At 55.2% G+C, this 13506-nt stretch overlaps 3 protein-coding genes across 3 annotated transcripts; 2 read left to right on the top strand and 1 right to left on the bottom strand.

Moving 5' to 3' along the window:
* Nucleotides 1-1388: 1388 nt before the first annotated feature.
* On the bottom strand, nucleotides 1389-2534 carry INS49_015254 (uncharacterized protein; the record flags this gene model as incomplete). Its single annotated transcript, XM_043175936.1, has 1 exon — nucleotides 1389-2534. One exon carries the CDS (start codon nucleotides 2532-2534, stop codon nucleotides 1389-1391), a length of 1146 nt encoding a protein of 381 aa, XP_043019391.1.
* A 2756-nt stretch (nucleotides 2535-5290) lies between these two features.
* On the top strand, nucleotides 5291-7620 carry INS49_015253 (uncharacterized protein; the record flags this gene model as incomplete). Its single annotated transcript, XM_043175935.1, has 10 exons — nucleotides 5291-5375; nucleotides 5450-5653; nucleotides 5728-6120; nucleotides 6174-6302; nucleotides 6349-6471; nucleotides 6528-6683; nucleotides 6739-6861; nucleotides 6922-6962; nucleotides 7021-7178; nucleotides 7239-7620. 10 exons carry the CDS (start codon nucleotides 5291-5293, stop codon nucleotides 7618-7620), a joined length of 1794 nt encoding a protein of 597 aa, XP_043019390.1.
* A 1993-nt stretch (nucleotides 7621-9613) lies between these two features.
* On the top strand, nucleotides 9614-13045 carry INS49_015252 (uncharacterized protein; the record flags this gene model as incomplete). Its single annotated transcript, XM_043175934.1, has 2 exons — nucleotides 9614-12447; nucleotides 12502-13045. 2 exons carry the CDS (start codon nucleotides 9614-9616, stop codon nucleotides 13043-13045), a joined length of 3378 nt encoding a protein of 1125 aa, XP_043019389.1.
* Nucleotides 13046-13506: the final 461 nt, after the last annotated feature.

Below are 13506 nucleotides of genomic sequence, written 5' to 3'. Positions count from 1 at the left end.
TAACACGTACATTTCTGTGAGGCCATGAAACTACATTGGACGGTCGTGGCAAGTTTGAGTCTGTTCGAGAATGGCGAAGCTGACAGTTGACTGTGCCCACCCACCCCCCCCCCATCCTTCTTCTTCGGGGCCAGAAGCAAAGCTACAGGCATATATGCAATGGCTTTCCCGAACTGAGTAGTGCACATTCCTGTCCAACCCTGAACATAAATGTCAGTGGAAATTGGCGAATTTAGTTTGCCTGAAGTCGGCGTTGTCGTTTCTGTTGATGACATGGCCCAGCCTCCCTTGCAAGCAGCCCAGAGCCGGGTACGGTAGCAAACCGTGGCCTGACCTCGATCGCGAACCAACCTCGTGATGTAAACCCTTCCACAGGAAAGAAGGCAACAACTTCTTCGCCGTGCCATCATTGGCCTGCAGCTGGTCCCGGTTTCTCCCTAGGTGTGATATTGAGGCTCAGACTGGCGCCGGCTATTGGGGAGATACGGAGAGGATGGTGGCACTGCGCGACCGCACGCGCTACCCCCTTCTATGTGTCACCCACCAGGCTTCTCATTCGCTGGCGAGGCGGGTTGCGGTGAGAGATAGATGAGCCCCCTGTGGTCGGCACTTGCGTGATGGCGGCTGGCTTTGTGGCCCCCATCCGGGTGCGACCACCACCGCCACGGGCTGAGGGGAAGCGAGGCGACTGTGAAGGTTCGGAGGAGTACCGCGTGGTCATGGGTACTTGTTGTGGGAGGCGATGGTTGGAAAACTTTCGCTCGGTCGTATACAAGGCAAACAAGGCAGCCACTTTCTTTTTTCGATGTTCGCGATCCAGAAAAGGGGTCGAGTTCGTATTATGAATTGATATCAGCAGCAACACTTGAAAACGGGGTTTTGGGGAGGACTGCGGAAAGATGATTGAAATTGATCAAGGGATGCTAGGCGATATGTACCTTCTGTGACATTCTGCTCATCTAAATGTACATGTTCTCATCACATGTGGCGTACCCAATTCTCTATTCGAGCAATGTTTTCATAAGAATACAATATGTGCAGTGGAAGCTGTACCACTGAACCTGTAATGCCAACTGCCAACCGGGTATCTCATGAAGAAAAATGAAATGGGGTTCCACGCTTTTGGTTTATGGATTGCAGTCCCACGCTAGTCCCAAGCGCCTCGCTGATTAGGAAATAACGAAGAACTGTTTACAAGCAGAAGAGAGAGCCGCTGAATGGGTATCAAAACATTGTATCCTCACTGAGGCGGTCGAGCGGGTCCCTGCTCGTGGCGCCTTTGCCAAGTCTGGAACTCGGCCGTGTGGCAGCAAAACGTATCGTGAAGGTATGTCGTGAAACATACCTCCAACAACCCTCCCTTTCAGGAGGAAAATCAAAGGCGGACATCATGGTGTTGAAGGTGCAGCCGTGGAGGGCTCTTCGGGTGGGTCGCTCTGCAGGCTGGATTTGACAGACGATTCGGTGAATACAGATTGCCCTTGCGTGTACTCCGATGTAACGGGACCTATGTACCGCTCGGGTGGAAGCCGTGCCTGCTCATCCCTTGTCCAGTAGAATAGAACGTCCTGTTGCCACTGTTCCATGTTGAGAATCGTTAAGGAAGAGGAAGAGATAAACAATGAGTAGAGAAGCTCCACTTCGACGGCAGAAGTCCTCAGTCTGTGTAGCAGCCAGCGGTTGATAAAGTCAGTCTTGTCGGACTCATTGGCATCTTGGATAAGGTGCTCGATGAGAAACTCTTTGGCGGCGGCGGCGAACATTTCCGCCTTGAATGGATAGAGGGGATCGCCATCCTTGACGCTTACGGCTCTCTTCAAAGCTGCCTTTGCTGTAATCGGAGTATCCTCGATAAGGTGGTTGGGGCTGTAGAGTAGGACCGCGAAACGGGAGGTGAACAATGGACCGGCCTCTTTGCCCTCGGTTTGACTGAGATTTAGAAGCAGGTCGTCACCAAGGTCCCGCTCAAATCTATAAGCCTCATGCAGAGGCGCGTGCTTGGGAAACACGCCTCGATCCTGACATATTTGTCGAAGCCGTTCCACCTCTTCACAAAGTCTTTCCATCTCGAGGAGGTTCTCTTTCATGTGAAGATCAAAATCGCGGAGGAATTTCAAATCCTGGTTTTCGAGCTGCCTGTTGATGGCGTTGTTCTCGGTTGGACGGTAGTCTTGAGCAAGCCTCAGATGACCCTGTTCGCGTTCGATGGACTGTTTTCGGAAGAGAAGATCTTGGTGGTGCTCCTCGGCGAGCTCGAGGTACCCGACCGCTGACATGAATTTCTTGTAGAGAGGGTGGAAGTCCTCGGGTCTCTCTGGGCCGATACCGAGGAGTAGAGGCGGGAGAGAAGAAGGGGGTCGGCGGCTCAAAGGCTCTGGAGGTTTGCCGTTGTCGGTAGTTTCGGCACCCGGACGGAGATCATTGATGAGTGAATCTTCTGCAGAGTCAAGTTGATCCTCCCTGTGACCCAGCTTCTCCTCCAGTGACTCCAAGGTGGTTTCCACATGTTGACATTTGTCCCGTGCCTTTTGCATGCGGTCAAAAAGCTCCCTCAGGCGAGCATGCGACGTAGCAAGTAAGTTTGTGCTGGCGCTATACACCAGCAGAGGCCGCAAAAAAGACATGAAGATGTTGTCGGCAGCATCTTTGCGCACTCGTCTTCTTTGTGCCTTCCGTCTCAAGCGCACGATGTCCGCACGGATTCCTCGGACCTCGTCCCTCTTGGCCTCGAGATTCCTCCATCTATCCTCCGAGGGACCACATCTTTGTGTGTCGAATGAAAAGTCGTCTCCGTGTTCTAATGGGTAGCGTGCCCTTGTATCAAACCTTGGGAGAACTGTAACAGGGGAAGGAATGCCGATATGGAGCTGAGACCCGCTGATGGACGACGAAGATTCGTAACTGATGGAGCTGGAGGCATCGCTCGAGGACCAATTTGATTCCGCCGCCACGCTCGTCTGGAAAGCAGGGTGACTTAAGCTTGGACCAGCAAGCCCGTGATGAATAGATGTCGGCTTCCCTTCCGGAAGGTACGGGTGTGGAGATGGAGGCACGGAAGAGCTTCTAAAAGAGCTCAGCGGTGCCTTCTCTGGTGGATCTTGTGGCTGGTTCGGAGGAATTGTGCCAACAGAAAGTGGTAGTCGTCGCGATAGCTTCGGAATCCTGGGAAGCCATCGGAAGGGCTCGCTGTCTTCCATGTGACGTTGGGCTCATGCTCATGGTCTGAGCAAGGAAGTGTGGGTAGGCCTGTGTCCTTGGAAGCGCGGGGGCGGAGACAGAGGTAGCAGGATGTGTCATGACATCCGAAGGCAAGATCGAGGACGTGAAGTGGGCCAGCAGAGGCAGTCCCGGGGTATGTTGATGGGTGTTGTTGGCTGTCAGGCGCCCGGTCTGCTTATTAGCATCGAACGCATCGCTGAAGTCCAAGGCGGCCGCGTCCAGGTTCCAGCTAGTTAGGGACGGGCCGTCCGCCTGGAAAAGCTAAAAATATGGAAAGGGTGCCCCTGTACTGCTCCTGCCCGGACAAGGATGCAGCCATCTCGCGGCAGCAGAGCAGCAGAGCAGCAGAGCAGAAGAGATGATGCGCCGCAGAAATTAGCACACGTTGCCATCAACCATCATCACCGAGCCTCCAATCAACTCGGCAGACAGCCCACCTGCCCGCTTAATCGTCAACCGTTCTGGCCGTTGTGCGACACAGCGCGGGCTTTGGGGCCAGCGTCCTGTTCGACCGGCTACTGCGGATCCTTGCCCATGACGCCACCCAGCCAGCCCCAGCCTGCTCCTTTCGTCGCACCGATTGGGGAGCTGCTCGTCGCGAAGGGCCACAAGCCGATGCCAGCCCATTCCTACCTTCCTGTACTGCGCTTTACAGGACACTACTGCACAGCACAGTTCGCAGGGGTCGCATCGACATCGGTACAGGATCTGAGGATGTCACCCGCGTACTGTTCCTACGGGATGACTTGCTTCAGTAGGACCTCTTAGCCTATACTGCCGTAGGATATTCTGCAGCATGTGGTGGGGCTCGGTGGATGGAGCAGGCTTCAAGACCGAGTAGGCGCGCGAAGAGTTGCACAATCCATGCGGACTGTGCGGCCTGCTTGCTTGCGGATGCGAGTCACGGAGCTTACAAGGGACACAAGGCAGCCAGTCAACCGCAGTCCGACACACTACCGGATTGGCGTCGCCACACCCTCTTGTGCCGCACCCTCTCCCTTCAGAGCTTGTCAGCCCAGGTCTGCCTCTCCTCTCGAGACTTACGGGCTCCCGTGCTTCTGAGCCGGATGAGAACAGTTTGGGTCTTCGGCTCCAGCTACTCACCACTGTGGAGAGATGCATGGTTCAACGCGCCGAGCGACAGGGCTGCCCCTCTCTTTGTCGCTTATCTCGAGGTGCGGTGGCTCCAGATCCTGGGCCAATAAATGACATCCCACGTTCTTTGCTCTGGATGTCACAGGATTGGAGGCTTGTTGGGCGCTTCACTCGGCCACCCACCCGTCCACCACCCACAGCCTTCCACCCGGCACCACCATCCCGCCATAAGACGGCAGGATGGGCAGGATGGCAGGATAGGCCCTTGACCGTCAACCGTCTCCGCTTCGCCTATCCAGGGGGTGTGCCCCGAGCCTTTAGATTGTCCGGAATATTGATCCAGGAGGCTATTGGCTGCCGCTGGATCACGCGTCGGCGCGGGATCGTAAGAGGGTGGGGTTGGGTGTTGCGCAGTGCCTCACAGTCACAAGCAAAGTCAAGTCCCGGATTGTGGTCCACAACATGCATGCGCTTGGCCCGGCTCCTTTCCGGCCTAGCTTCAAGCCTCTGAAGAAGAGTGATATGCTCTCTGAACGCACAACCGCCACAGACAGCTCATCCGTTACGCCGGCCCTCTGCTGGAACGCTCTGCTTGCTCGCAGTGACGCTGCCGCAGATCCTGCCGCGACACCACACACTGCCTGTGGCCGCAGGCCCGTTCCCTGACCGGTGAGTTGCGGCTCAAAATCCCCCCCTCGCAGGTACAAGAGACACCACCCAGCATATCAATGAGACCCTGGGACCCACTCCACCTGTGAGCTTCTCTGCGAATGCCAGACTAGCAGATCACCACGGGTCCCACTCCGTTCCTAATCTGGAGGCCAAACCCCTCAAATTCCTCTGTTCAATCTTCTGGTTCTATCTGTGTCTTCCTGATCCATCAAATCTCTGTGCCGACAGTCACTTTCCTCTCTCCGTTGTGTCACATGGTCATCTATCTCTCGCTCGTCCGGCCTGGGCGAACCAAGATGTGACCATGGATGACTCTGTCACTTGGAACTACGACAAGCCTGTTTACGACCAACAAAGAGGCCGCTGGTACTACGAGGGCCGGAGGTCTGGTGCGCTCACGACTCTGTTACCTCGTCTTTTCTTTGACGTAGAACGCTCCATAGTCTAATTCCACCGTCTTCAGATGGATCCAGAGTTCGAAAGTACCCCCCGGTTGATGATGGTCAAGCGGCTCAACATGACCCGAGGACTAGTTACCAGGTGACTCCTCGTAACGATGCCTCGGCCCTTGCGGCGGGCATGCAGGCTATGAGCATCCAGCCTGTAGGGTCCTACGAGGGCGACTCCCAACACTACACGACTGTCCAGCCTGGTGGGTCCAGCCCAGGTACGCATCCTTCCCTCCTACCTTCACCCAATCCGCGTGTTGATCAGCACGGGACCGCTCACAAGTTCAATCAGCGGCCCCAAGCCAGGGACAAACTTGGTCTGAACGCCGGCCCTCTGTATACGGAACAGCCGGCCCAACAACTACAGCGGCACCCGCGGTTGGAGCGCAGCAGGTTGGCCCTGACTTGTATTCCCAGAGCCCAGACACCTCCCCACAAGGCACCCGAGCCGATGCGCACTACCAGGACAGCCATACCCAACGCACTTATGAATCAGAGAGCTCAGGTGGGCCAGGTCACCAACAACAGTATGATGGTGTGATGAGGGAGCAGTCTGCACCTTCCTACCCAGGGCCTGGCACGTCTCCATATGATCAACAGACCGCACCCAGGAACAACTTCTACGGGGCACTTGGGGGTAATCAACTGTACGGTGATGGTTACAGTGTCTCGTCGTCTACGCTCAGTAAGGGCGCTGCCTCCCACCACCGTAATCGTCATGGGCTGACATGATCTCAGTGGACTCGACCTTCACAGACACCAGAGCCCAAGACAGGTCACGAAAGCACAAACACGGTAGTAAAGCCAAGGGGAAAGGCCGAGCGGAAGCGGATCCATATGGCGGTGGTGGCGGCGGCGGCGGGGAGGGTAAGTCGTTGGCATACAATGTGCCACAACTTAGCACTGACAGAAGTTCACAAGGCGATTACTACCAAAACTATTCCCACTATGGTTCCGGCGGCGGGCAACCACGGGACCGGTTCATATGCAGGTCAGGGTGGCTATGGAGGACAAGGTGGACAAGCGCCCATCCAAGGTCAGTCACTACATGTGATATTTTCAGGCAGTCATACTTATTCGAGCATACACAAGCATCGCGCTTCGGCACCAGTCCCACTGGCACTGCCCCAAGAAGCTTTCCCGACATCTCCGTTGACGCCACTGTCGGCAGCACCGACGGGGACCTGCAATCACTCACCAGGGGCATGTACGAGCAAGGAGGCGGAGGTGGAGGGCCGTCGGCGGGTTGTGAGTGATAAAGGACAAATATTTTTGGCATGTTAATTGATTAACAACTTCACAGACCGAGGCTCCACATACCAGACTGCCGCTGGCGACGACCTAGCGTCGCCCAAGAGTCATTCGAAATCGACGAAGTCAGATGTCATCAGAGGCATACCGGCAAATTCAGAATATCTGGACGGCAGTAAGTCGGATAGATCACATCAGGATCGAACGACAAGCCCAGTAGGCCTAACACTTTCAGGGTACCGAGTTGAGCCCTCGATGAGATTCGAGCCCGGAAATGTGAGATCGCCTCGCGAGTCCATTTACTTACTTCCCCCTCACTAACCTAGGTTGCTAGGTTTTCAAAGTGATGTGGTCCGAGCCAAAAGGAGGCACCATCCCCGGTGGGGGAAGCAGATTTTCTGATACTCTTCTGCAAGACCATATGAGTGGGGTGTGGACAGGCTTCCGGCGCTTCATTGTCATCAGAAATGGCGAGGGCCATTGCAGCTGCGTGTAAGACGTCTCGTTTGGACCAGCCGGTATCGCAGTGTGCAGTTGCTAAATCCTGAACAGACCCATCTTGACGTACGGAAAGCTCGGGTGCCTGAAGAACGGCGTCAAGCCACACCATCACGGCATCGTCTTCGAGAAAGGCCAACAGCCGGTCAGACTGCCGAACGAGCCGGTCCTCAGGTTCGAACCGATCTGCATGGAGATGAACCCCGGCGAGCACATCTCGGAGGAGTCGAGGGTCAACTACTCGAAGCTCGTGACCGTTGAGCACAACGTGAAGGTGCTCTTCGTCGGTCGCATTCTCTACGATGACTGGCCCATCGTGCAGCAGGCCGTTGACGACTGCTGGGACGCAAAGAAGTCGCACCCCGGCGGCACGGGCACCAGTGGCCACGGCCACAGCCATCGCAGCGGTCATCGGAAGAGGAGCAAAGGGTCGTAGGCTTGGGTCACTGCGATCAACACAACGAACCGTCGGATGCTTCGCTACGGGAAGACGTCTATTCCACTCGGCGCAGACGTCACAGTTGTCGCTTCCGCTCGGGACAAATTTTCTTACAATACGTTATCCGAGGGTGCTGCGAAAAGCCTCTCTCCTACACGCTTTCGAGGGGTTTAACGTGGCAGCACTCGAGATTGACCCCCGACTGGCAGCTTGCTCCATGTTCTTTTCTTTACGTCTTTTCTTCACCTTTGGATTCTGCTGGACGGGTTTGGGCTTCGCTAGCTCTCTCAACAACCACTCAGCTATATTTTTGTGATTGAAGTTCTTGGGCAGACTGAACACGGTGGTAATGCTACGGCAGCCGTGACAATCATGACGACAGAGAGACGCAAGAAGCGTCCCTTGTTTTGCTATTCCTGGTTTCCTTTCTCCATTTCATGTTCCTTTTGTGTGGAGTTGAACAGTATCCAACACCATGAATTAATGAGTTTTATGGATGCCTGCCTATACACGGGCAGCGAGCATGTGGTAGTAGCGATTGGAAGGCGGCCAGCGTTTTCTTTGTCGCTGGGAATCGGTATCTACTGCATATGATGCTTCAATCTCGACGTTGAAGGTCTTTGGATTCATCATGCTGGGTTCCATGATTTTGCAGTGCCAATAGCTTTGGAAGATTTGGCTGAAATCAAAGCACAAATAGATGCTATTGTCCTATACTTGACGAAGCCTTGCATGACACAAACCTTTTGTATGCTTTGTTGAAGGGCTGATTTGTGCTGCGCCAACGCAACGGCTCAGCAACGGCTCAGTAGCTGCATGTGACAGCCGCCCGAATGGGTCTAGACCAGTCCGTCAGGGGGTGGGTCCTTTTTTTTCTACTCTCGGGTATTTCTCCAGAGCCGGGCCCAGGGAGCCAATAGAAAATCAAGAAAAGAAAAAAAGACAATCCCATGTCAGCTTGTGATGGATGCATCCCCACTGCGGCTCCTGCCTTGGCCTCCTCATGCAGGTAGACCAGGTAGCCTACTCTCTGTCCACGTTGTTTGATCTGGGGTGAATGAAGGCAGGCAGATATGACAGCCTCGAACTGCAAAGGCTTATGACTTCATTTGTTAATGCTGGAGTGCTGGCCTCCATGCTCCCATCCCAGCGCACTTCCCGTCTGATCCTGGCTTGCTGTTCAATTGCACATTCACCCGAGCACAGCCGTGCCCGTGCAGCCTCGTGGGATTCCTCATACGCAAGTGCCCGTCTTGCAGTGCTGCAAGGTAGATTGATTGCTGTCTAGTCTAGTAGTGGGGGCTGCCAAAACGGAACGTACCCCCAGAGCCACCGTCACCCCACCTCCGTGCCCGCAACAACTCCGTCATACTTCTAACCACTGGGCACCCACAGGCGCAGGCATGTCACTGCTGTCGCCTTGAACATCCACCTCACAACAACACGGGCTAATCCTGGGAGCATTTGCAATTCATATTCTTCGCGATTGCATCCTTCTAACCCCTTTACTCTTGCAGTCTTTCCGCGCTCCATCTTGCCCACTATCCAAAACTCGTCGGTCGCAGAGCCAGCATCACCGTTGCCTAAAGCTGCGCAACGTCGCATGCCCTTTGACTTCCTTTTCGCGCGTCGCAGCACTCGTCGCGTGCCATTCATTCCTCCTCTTTGCTTGGGCGACATGACTACTGGATGATTGCGAAAACAACAAAAGAGATCCTGTCGACGAGAGGTTGCGCTGCGACTGACGGCAAGCCGTTAGCGAGCAGGCCCACGCCACCATCGACAGCCGCAGTGACGAGGCAGTCCGATATTCAACCTCACCACCTGCGCGTCTCTTCGCGCATCATCCTGTGACCGGACAGGGTCGCCCAGCAGAACGATAGCTGAATTGACTCACTCGCCCGTCAGGCTCAACCAAAGAAGGGCCGTCTCACAAGGACCGCCACCCCTTGCAATCTACCATTCTGCTCTCCAGCGCCGCGAACGAACGATGTCCGGCACCGCGAGTCCATCTCAACGACCAGCTAAGCGCCGCAAGATGTCCGCGAGTCCGCCCGCGTCTAGCTCGGCCTCGAGTGTCCAGGTACCCGAAACGTCCGACTCCACCCCCTCGGAGGTTGAGCCGAATTCCTTGCGGTCCGACTCTACGATGTCTGCCGATGAAGTCGCCGAGAACACTCAGCCTGGTACTGAGTCCAGCCAGCCACAGGGCGAGCTGTCTCATGCCACGTGGCCGCTGGATGCTGTTCCCGTTGAGATCTTCAACCTGGTCATTTCATACCTCAATCGAAAGGACGTCCAGGCAATGCGACTAGTCAGTCGAGAATTCGACTCCAAACTTGCCGACACCTTCTTCAGAAACGTCGTCGTTCCATTTCGCCCAGAGTTCGAGGCACTGTACGGTACTTTGAACATTGATCTGGGCTTCTCGCCGGAGCAACAAAAGTACGGCTTGGTGTTGAAGAAGAGAGCTGACGAGACCCCCGCGACCGAGGATGGCGACGACATTCAAGCTCGGGCAAGCCCCTCAGCGAAGGGTGATGAGTCTCTGCTCTCGGATGGGTATCGGGTTTTCGAACAGTTCGGGCGCACCCATATCAAGAAGTTCGCCCTGGCCCTCGAGCTCGATGAGATGGACCTGGCTTGCCCACCTGTGAAGCTCAACCAGGAAATCGTTCCAGCTCCGTGGGGTCTGTACCGGTGGCCCATAATGGACTATCAGCGCTACGCTCAACTAGAGGGCATAGAGAAGCTCGCGGACGAGACACAGCACATGAAGAGAGCTTTCCAGTTCCTCCGAGTCGTCAGTGAGATTGGGCTCTCGTGCGATGCTGGCCTAGGCTACCTACAAGGCCCGGATACGAACCCTCTTTGCCGTCGCGTTCAACCATCGGTCTTCAGGCCTACCATTTACGGCGATTCCGAAGCCGACTCGGAGGAGGGATCAGACGAGGACAGTGACCGGTCCATGAGCCTCATCATTTTAAAGCAGATGGCTATGAACGCAGGGTACGATTCTAACGAGTGGCCAAGGGCTGTGCTGCGCCTGCTTGAGGACGAGGGCCGCGCAGTCAAGTGGATTGAGCATGTTTCTGCTTCTGGGGAGGCTTCTCACCAGAAGATACCTCTCTTCGAGGTCAACAAGGATACCACAAAAGAGGACATCATTGAGGTCATTGAGGGCCTTGTTGGCGAGGACGATCAGGACAATGTCACCAGCGCAGCTCATGCACGGGTCTATGGCCTCTGCCCCAACAACCTTACTGCTTCCCAGGTCGAAATGCTCCTAGAACTCGAGTGGGCCCACAGAGCCCTCATGGATTCCTACGTCATCGCTGTGATGGATAATAAGGACTCATTCCTGGCCCTCAGCACACTGACGATCGCACGCTGTTCAGGCCGTCACGTTCCTTCGCTGATGAAGGAAGAGTTTTGGGAGACTATGACCTGTCTCCGTTCGTTTCACCTAGGCGTCATCCCAGACTGGCGCCGGCTCCACAAAGACGACACGGGCGGTGTTTCCCAGACCCGCATCAGCCCGATCGAGACCTACGGAGCTGTCTTCAACCTATTGCACAAATTTGTCGGGGAGCAGAAGAATATCAAGCATGTGTCTTTTGAGTGGATCTCTGGCGGCGAGTTCGCTGTGGGTAAGAGTCAGCGCGACCGCTACATCATGCCTGCTCCTGTACTCGCAGAGGCACCCAACATGGCCGAGTTGCAAAACAGCTTCGGCGAAGAAGATGTCATCGGTTTACCTTACGTCGACAAACTGTCCCTGAAGAACTGCTGGTTTACTCCCCATGTATTTCTGAACGTTGTCAAGAAGATGTCGAGAGAAATGCTCAGAGACCTCGAGCTGGAGTCTGTGTCTCTGACCGGGCCCCCCTCAAGGGCCAATGAACCCAGCATTCATCCCGGCCCTCAGGGAAAACCGTCGCACTGGCCTTGGCCTCTTTGTGCGGGAGCGGAGCCTGGTAGTTGGTTTCAGCTTCAACGACCTGCTGCCAATAACAATAATAACAACAACAACGTGCCTGCTCATGGTCTTCACTTGGCTGCTGCCGCTGCCGCTGCCGCCGCCGGAGCAGGCGCAGGAGCAGGCGCTCCAAACTTCCAAGCCCTGCATGGCTGGAACCAAAATGGACACCACTTGCTCGCCCACCATGGATCTGGCGCTGTCGCCGTTAATCAAGCTTCGGCCCCTGTCCAGCAGGATGGGCAATCTCCGGCCATCTCCAAGTGGCGTCTGTTTTCTTGGCCTCATGTCCTTGCCAGCCTCGATATGTCGCCAGAAGCAGTTCACGCCCATCTTGAAGACATGGACATTGACGATGACTATTACCGCAATATCAAGGCGAACGAGCAACGCTTCTCCAAGATGTTCAATGACGTTCTTGAGAACCGCGGCGGACAGGACCGACTCAAGACGATCACGTTCAAGTCTTGCGGTTACGCTCTCATCGAGTCATCACACATTAGCAACTGGAAGATCATCCCGAACGAGTCACTCCTGGTGCAACACGACGTCGACCTTCCAAACCAACTCAAGGACCTTGATACTCAGATGCTGATCTGTAACGACGGCCTGCTCGGCAAAATCCTCAACTACATTCCCGGCAAAGAGCAGCGGATTCTGGGCCGCATATTCGGACTGTCCTTCGGCTGGAATGATATCTACGACGATATTGTCTCGCAGATCGCCATCACGGATGGCAACCCTGAGCCTGGCGCTGGTCGTTTCCACGGCACCGTGTGCAGTTCTGTCGAGACGGAGGCCATCAGTCTGAAGGCCAAGGGAAAGCAGATTGCGAGCCGCACTACGTAGGACGATGTGGCTCCTGCGGAGCAGGATGACATGGACGACAAACATGATAGCGGCCTGGACGGCGGCCCGGGCCATAGTGGCGATGCTGACTTCGACGACGTCTCACTTGAGACCTGGCTCGAATACACCAGAGGTACACCTGGAGCTGAAATCCCAGAGAACGGTCTTTCGGCGGAAAACTTGGCGAGATACACCCAGAACATGCCACGCCCCTCAAAGTTTCATCATCGAAGCCAAAGCAGCGAGCAGATGGTCCTCAGGTTACGAAGTGTTCGCAGTCGGAGCAGCGAGCCGATGTTCCTCAGTTCGCAAGGTGTTCGCAGTCGGACTTTCCAGCGACAGGACATGCCGCAGGATGGTCTTGCTCAGGGAAGCCAGCAGATGGTCCTCAGGCTGCGAGGTGTTCGTAGCCAGAGCAGCGAGCAGCAGGAAGTCGCTTCGCAGGATGATCTTTCTCAGAGCATTGAGCAGCAGGGTGTTGCTTCACCTGAGGATCTTGCCGAGGGCAGTGAGCAACAGGGTGCTGCCTCACATGACGATCTTTCCCAGCACGATTTTGCCACAGACGACGCTTCAGACAACGGCCAAATTTAATGTCGCAAGACATGAATCAAAAAATGCCAGACATTCGCGAGCAAAGGGAAAGAGACAAGAAGGCCGAAGAAAAGAATGAAGTATCCGGCTGTATCCTTGCCAGTCGATGTATCATCACGGAAGTATTGTCTTTCATCACCCTGTCGGTAAAGGGCCAGGGAGTTTGGGTCAGCGAGGCTAGAGGCGGAACCCTCTCCCTCATGATACTGTGTCGGCCAGCAACAGGAATCAGGCCCTCTTGTAGACATAACATCCGGCGCATCGCCCGCATATGTCATGATGTTGCTCACCCGAGCCTAACAAGAGGTCGTCCTTGTCATATAAGGCATCAGAGGTACGAAAATAGAATCGCCGTCTTGATGAATTGGGGGTCTGTTGTTGGCGTGAGGTCAACCACGCATTCATCTCGGGCTGCAAGTTGTGGGAGATCAGGAGGGTGGCAGATACTGAACGAGGAAACT

The sequence above is a fragment of the Diaporthe citri genome (assembly GCF_014595645.1).
Source record: "Diaporthe citri strain NFHF-8-4 chromosome Unknown scaffold_9, whole genome shotgun sequence".
In the NCBI taxonomy this organism is placed as follows: domain Eukaryota; kingdom Fungi; phylum Ascomycota; class Sordariomycetes; order Diaporthales; family Diaporthaceae; genus Diaporthe; species Diaporthe citri.
This window is presented reverse-complemented; position numbering and strand designations above follow the sequence as displayed.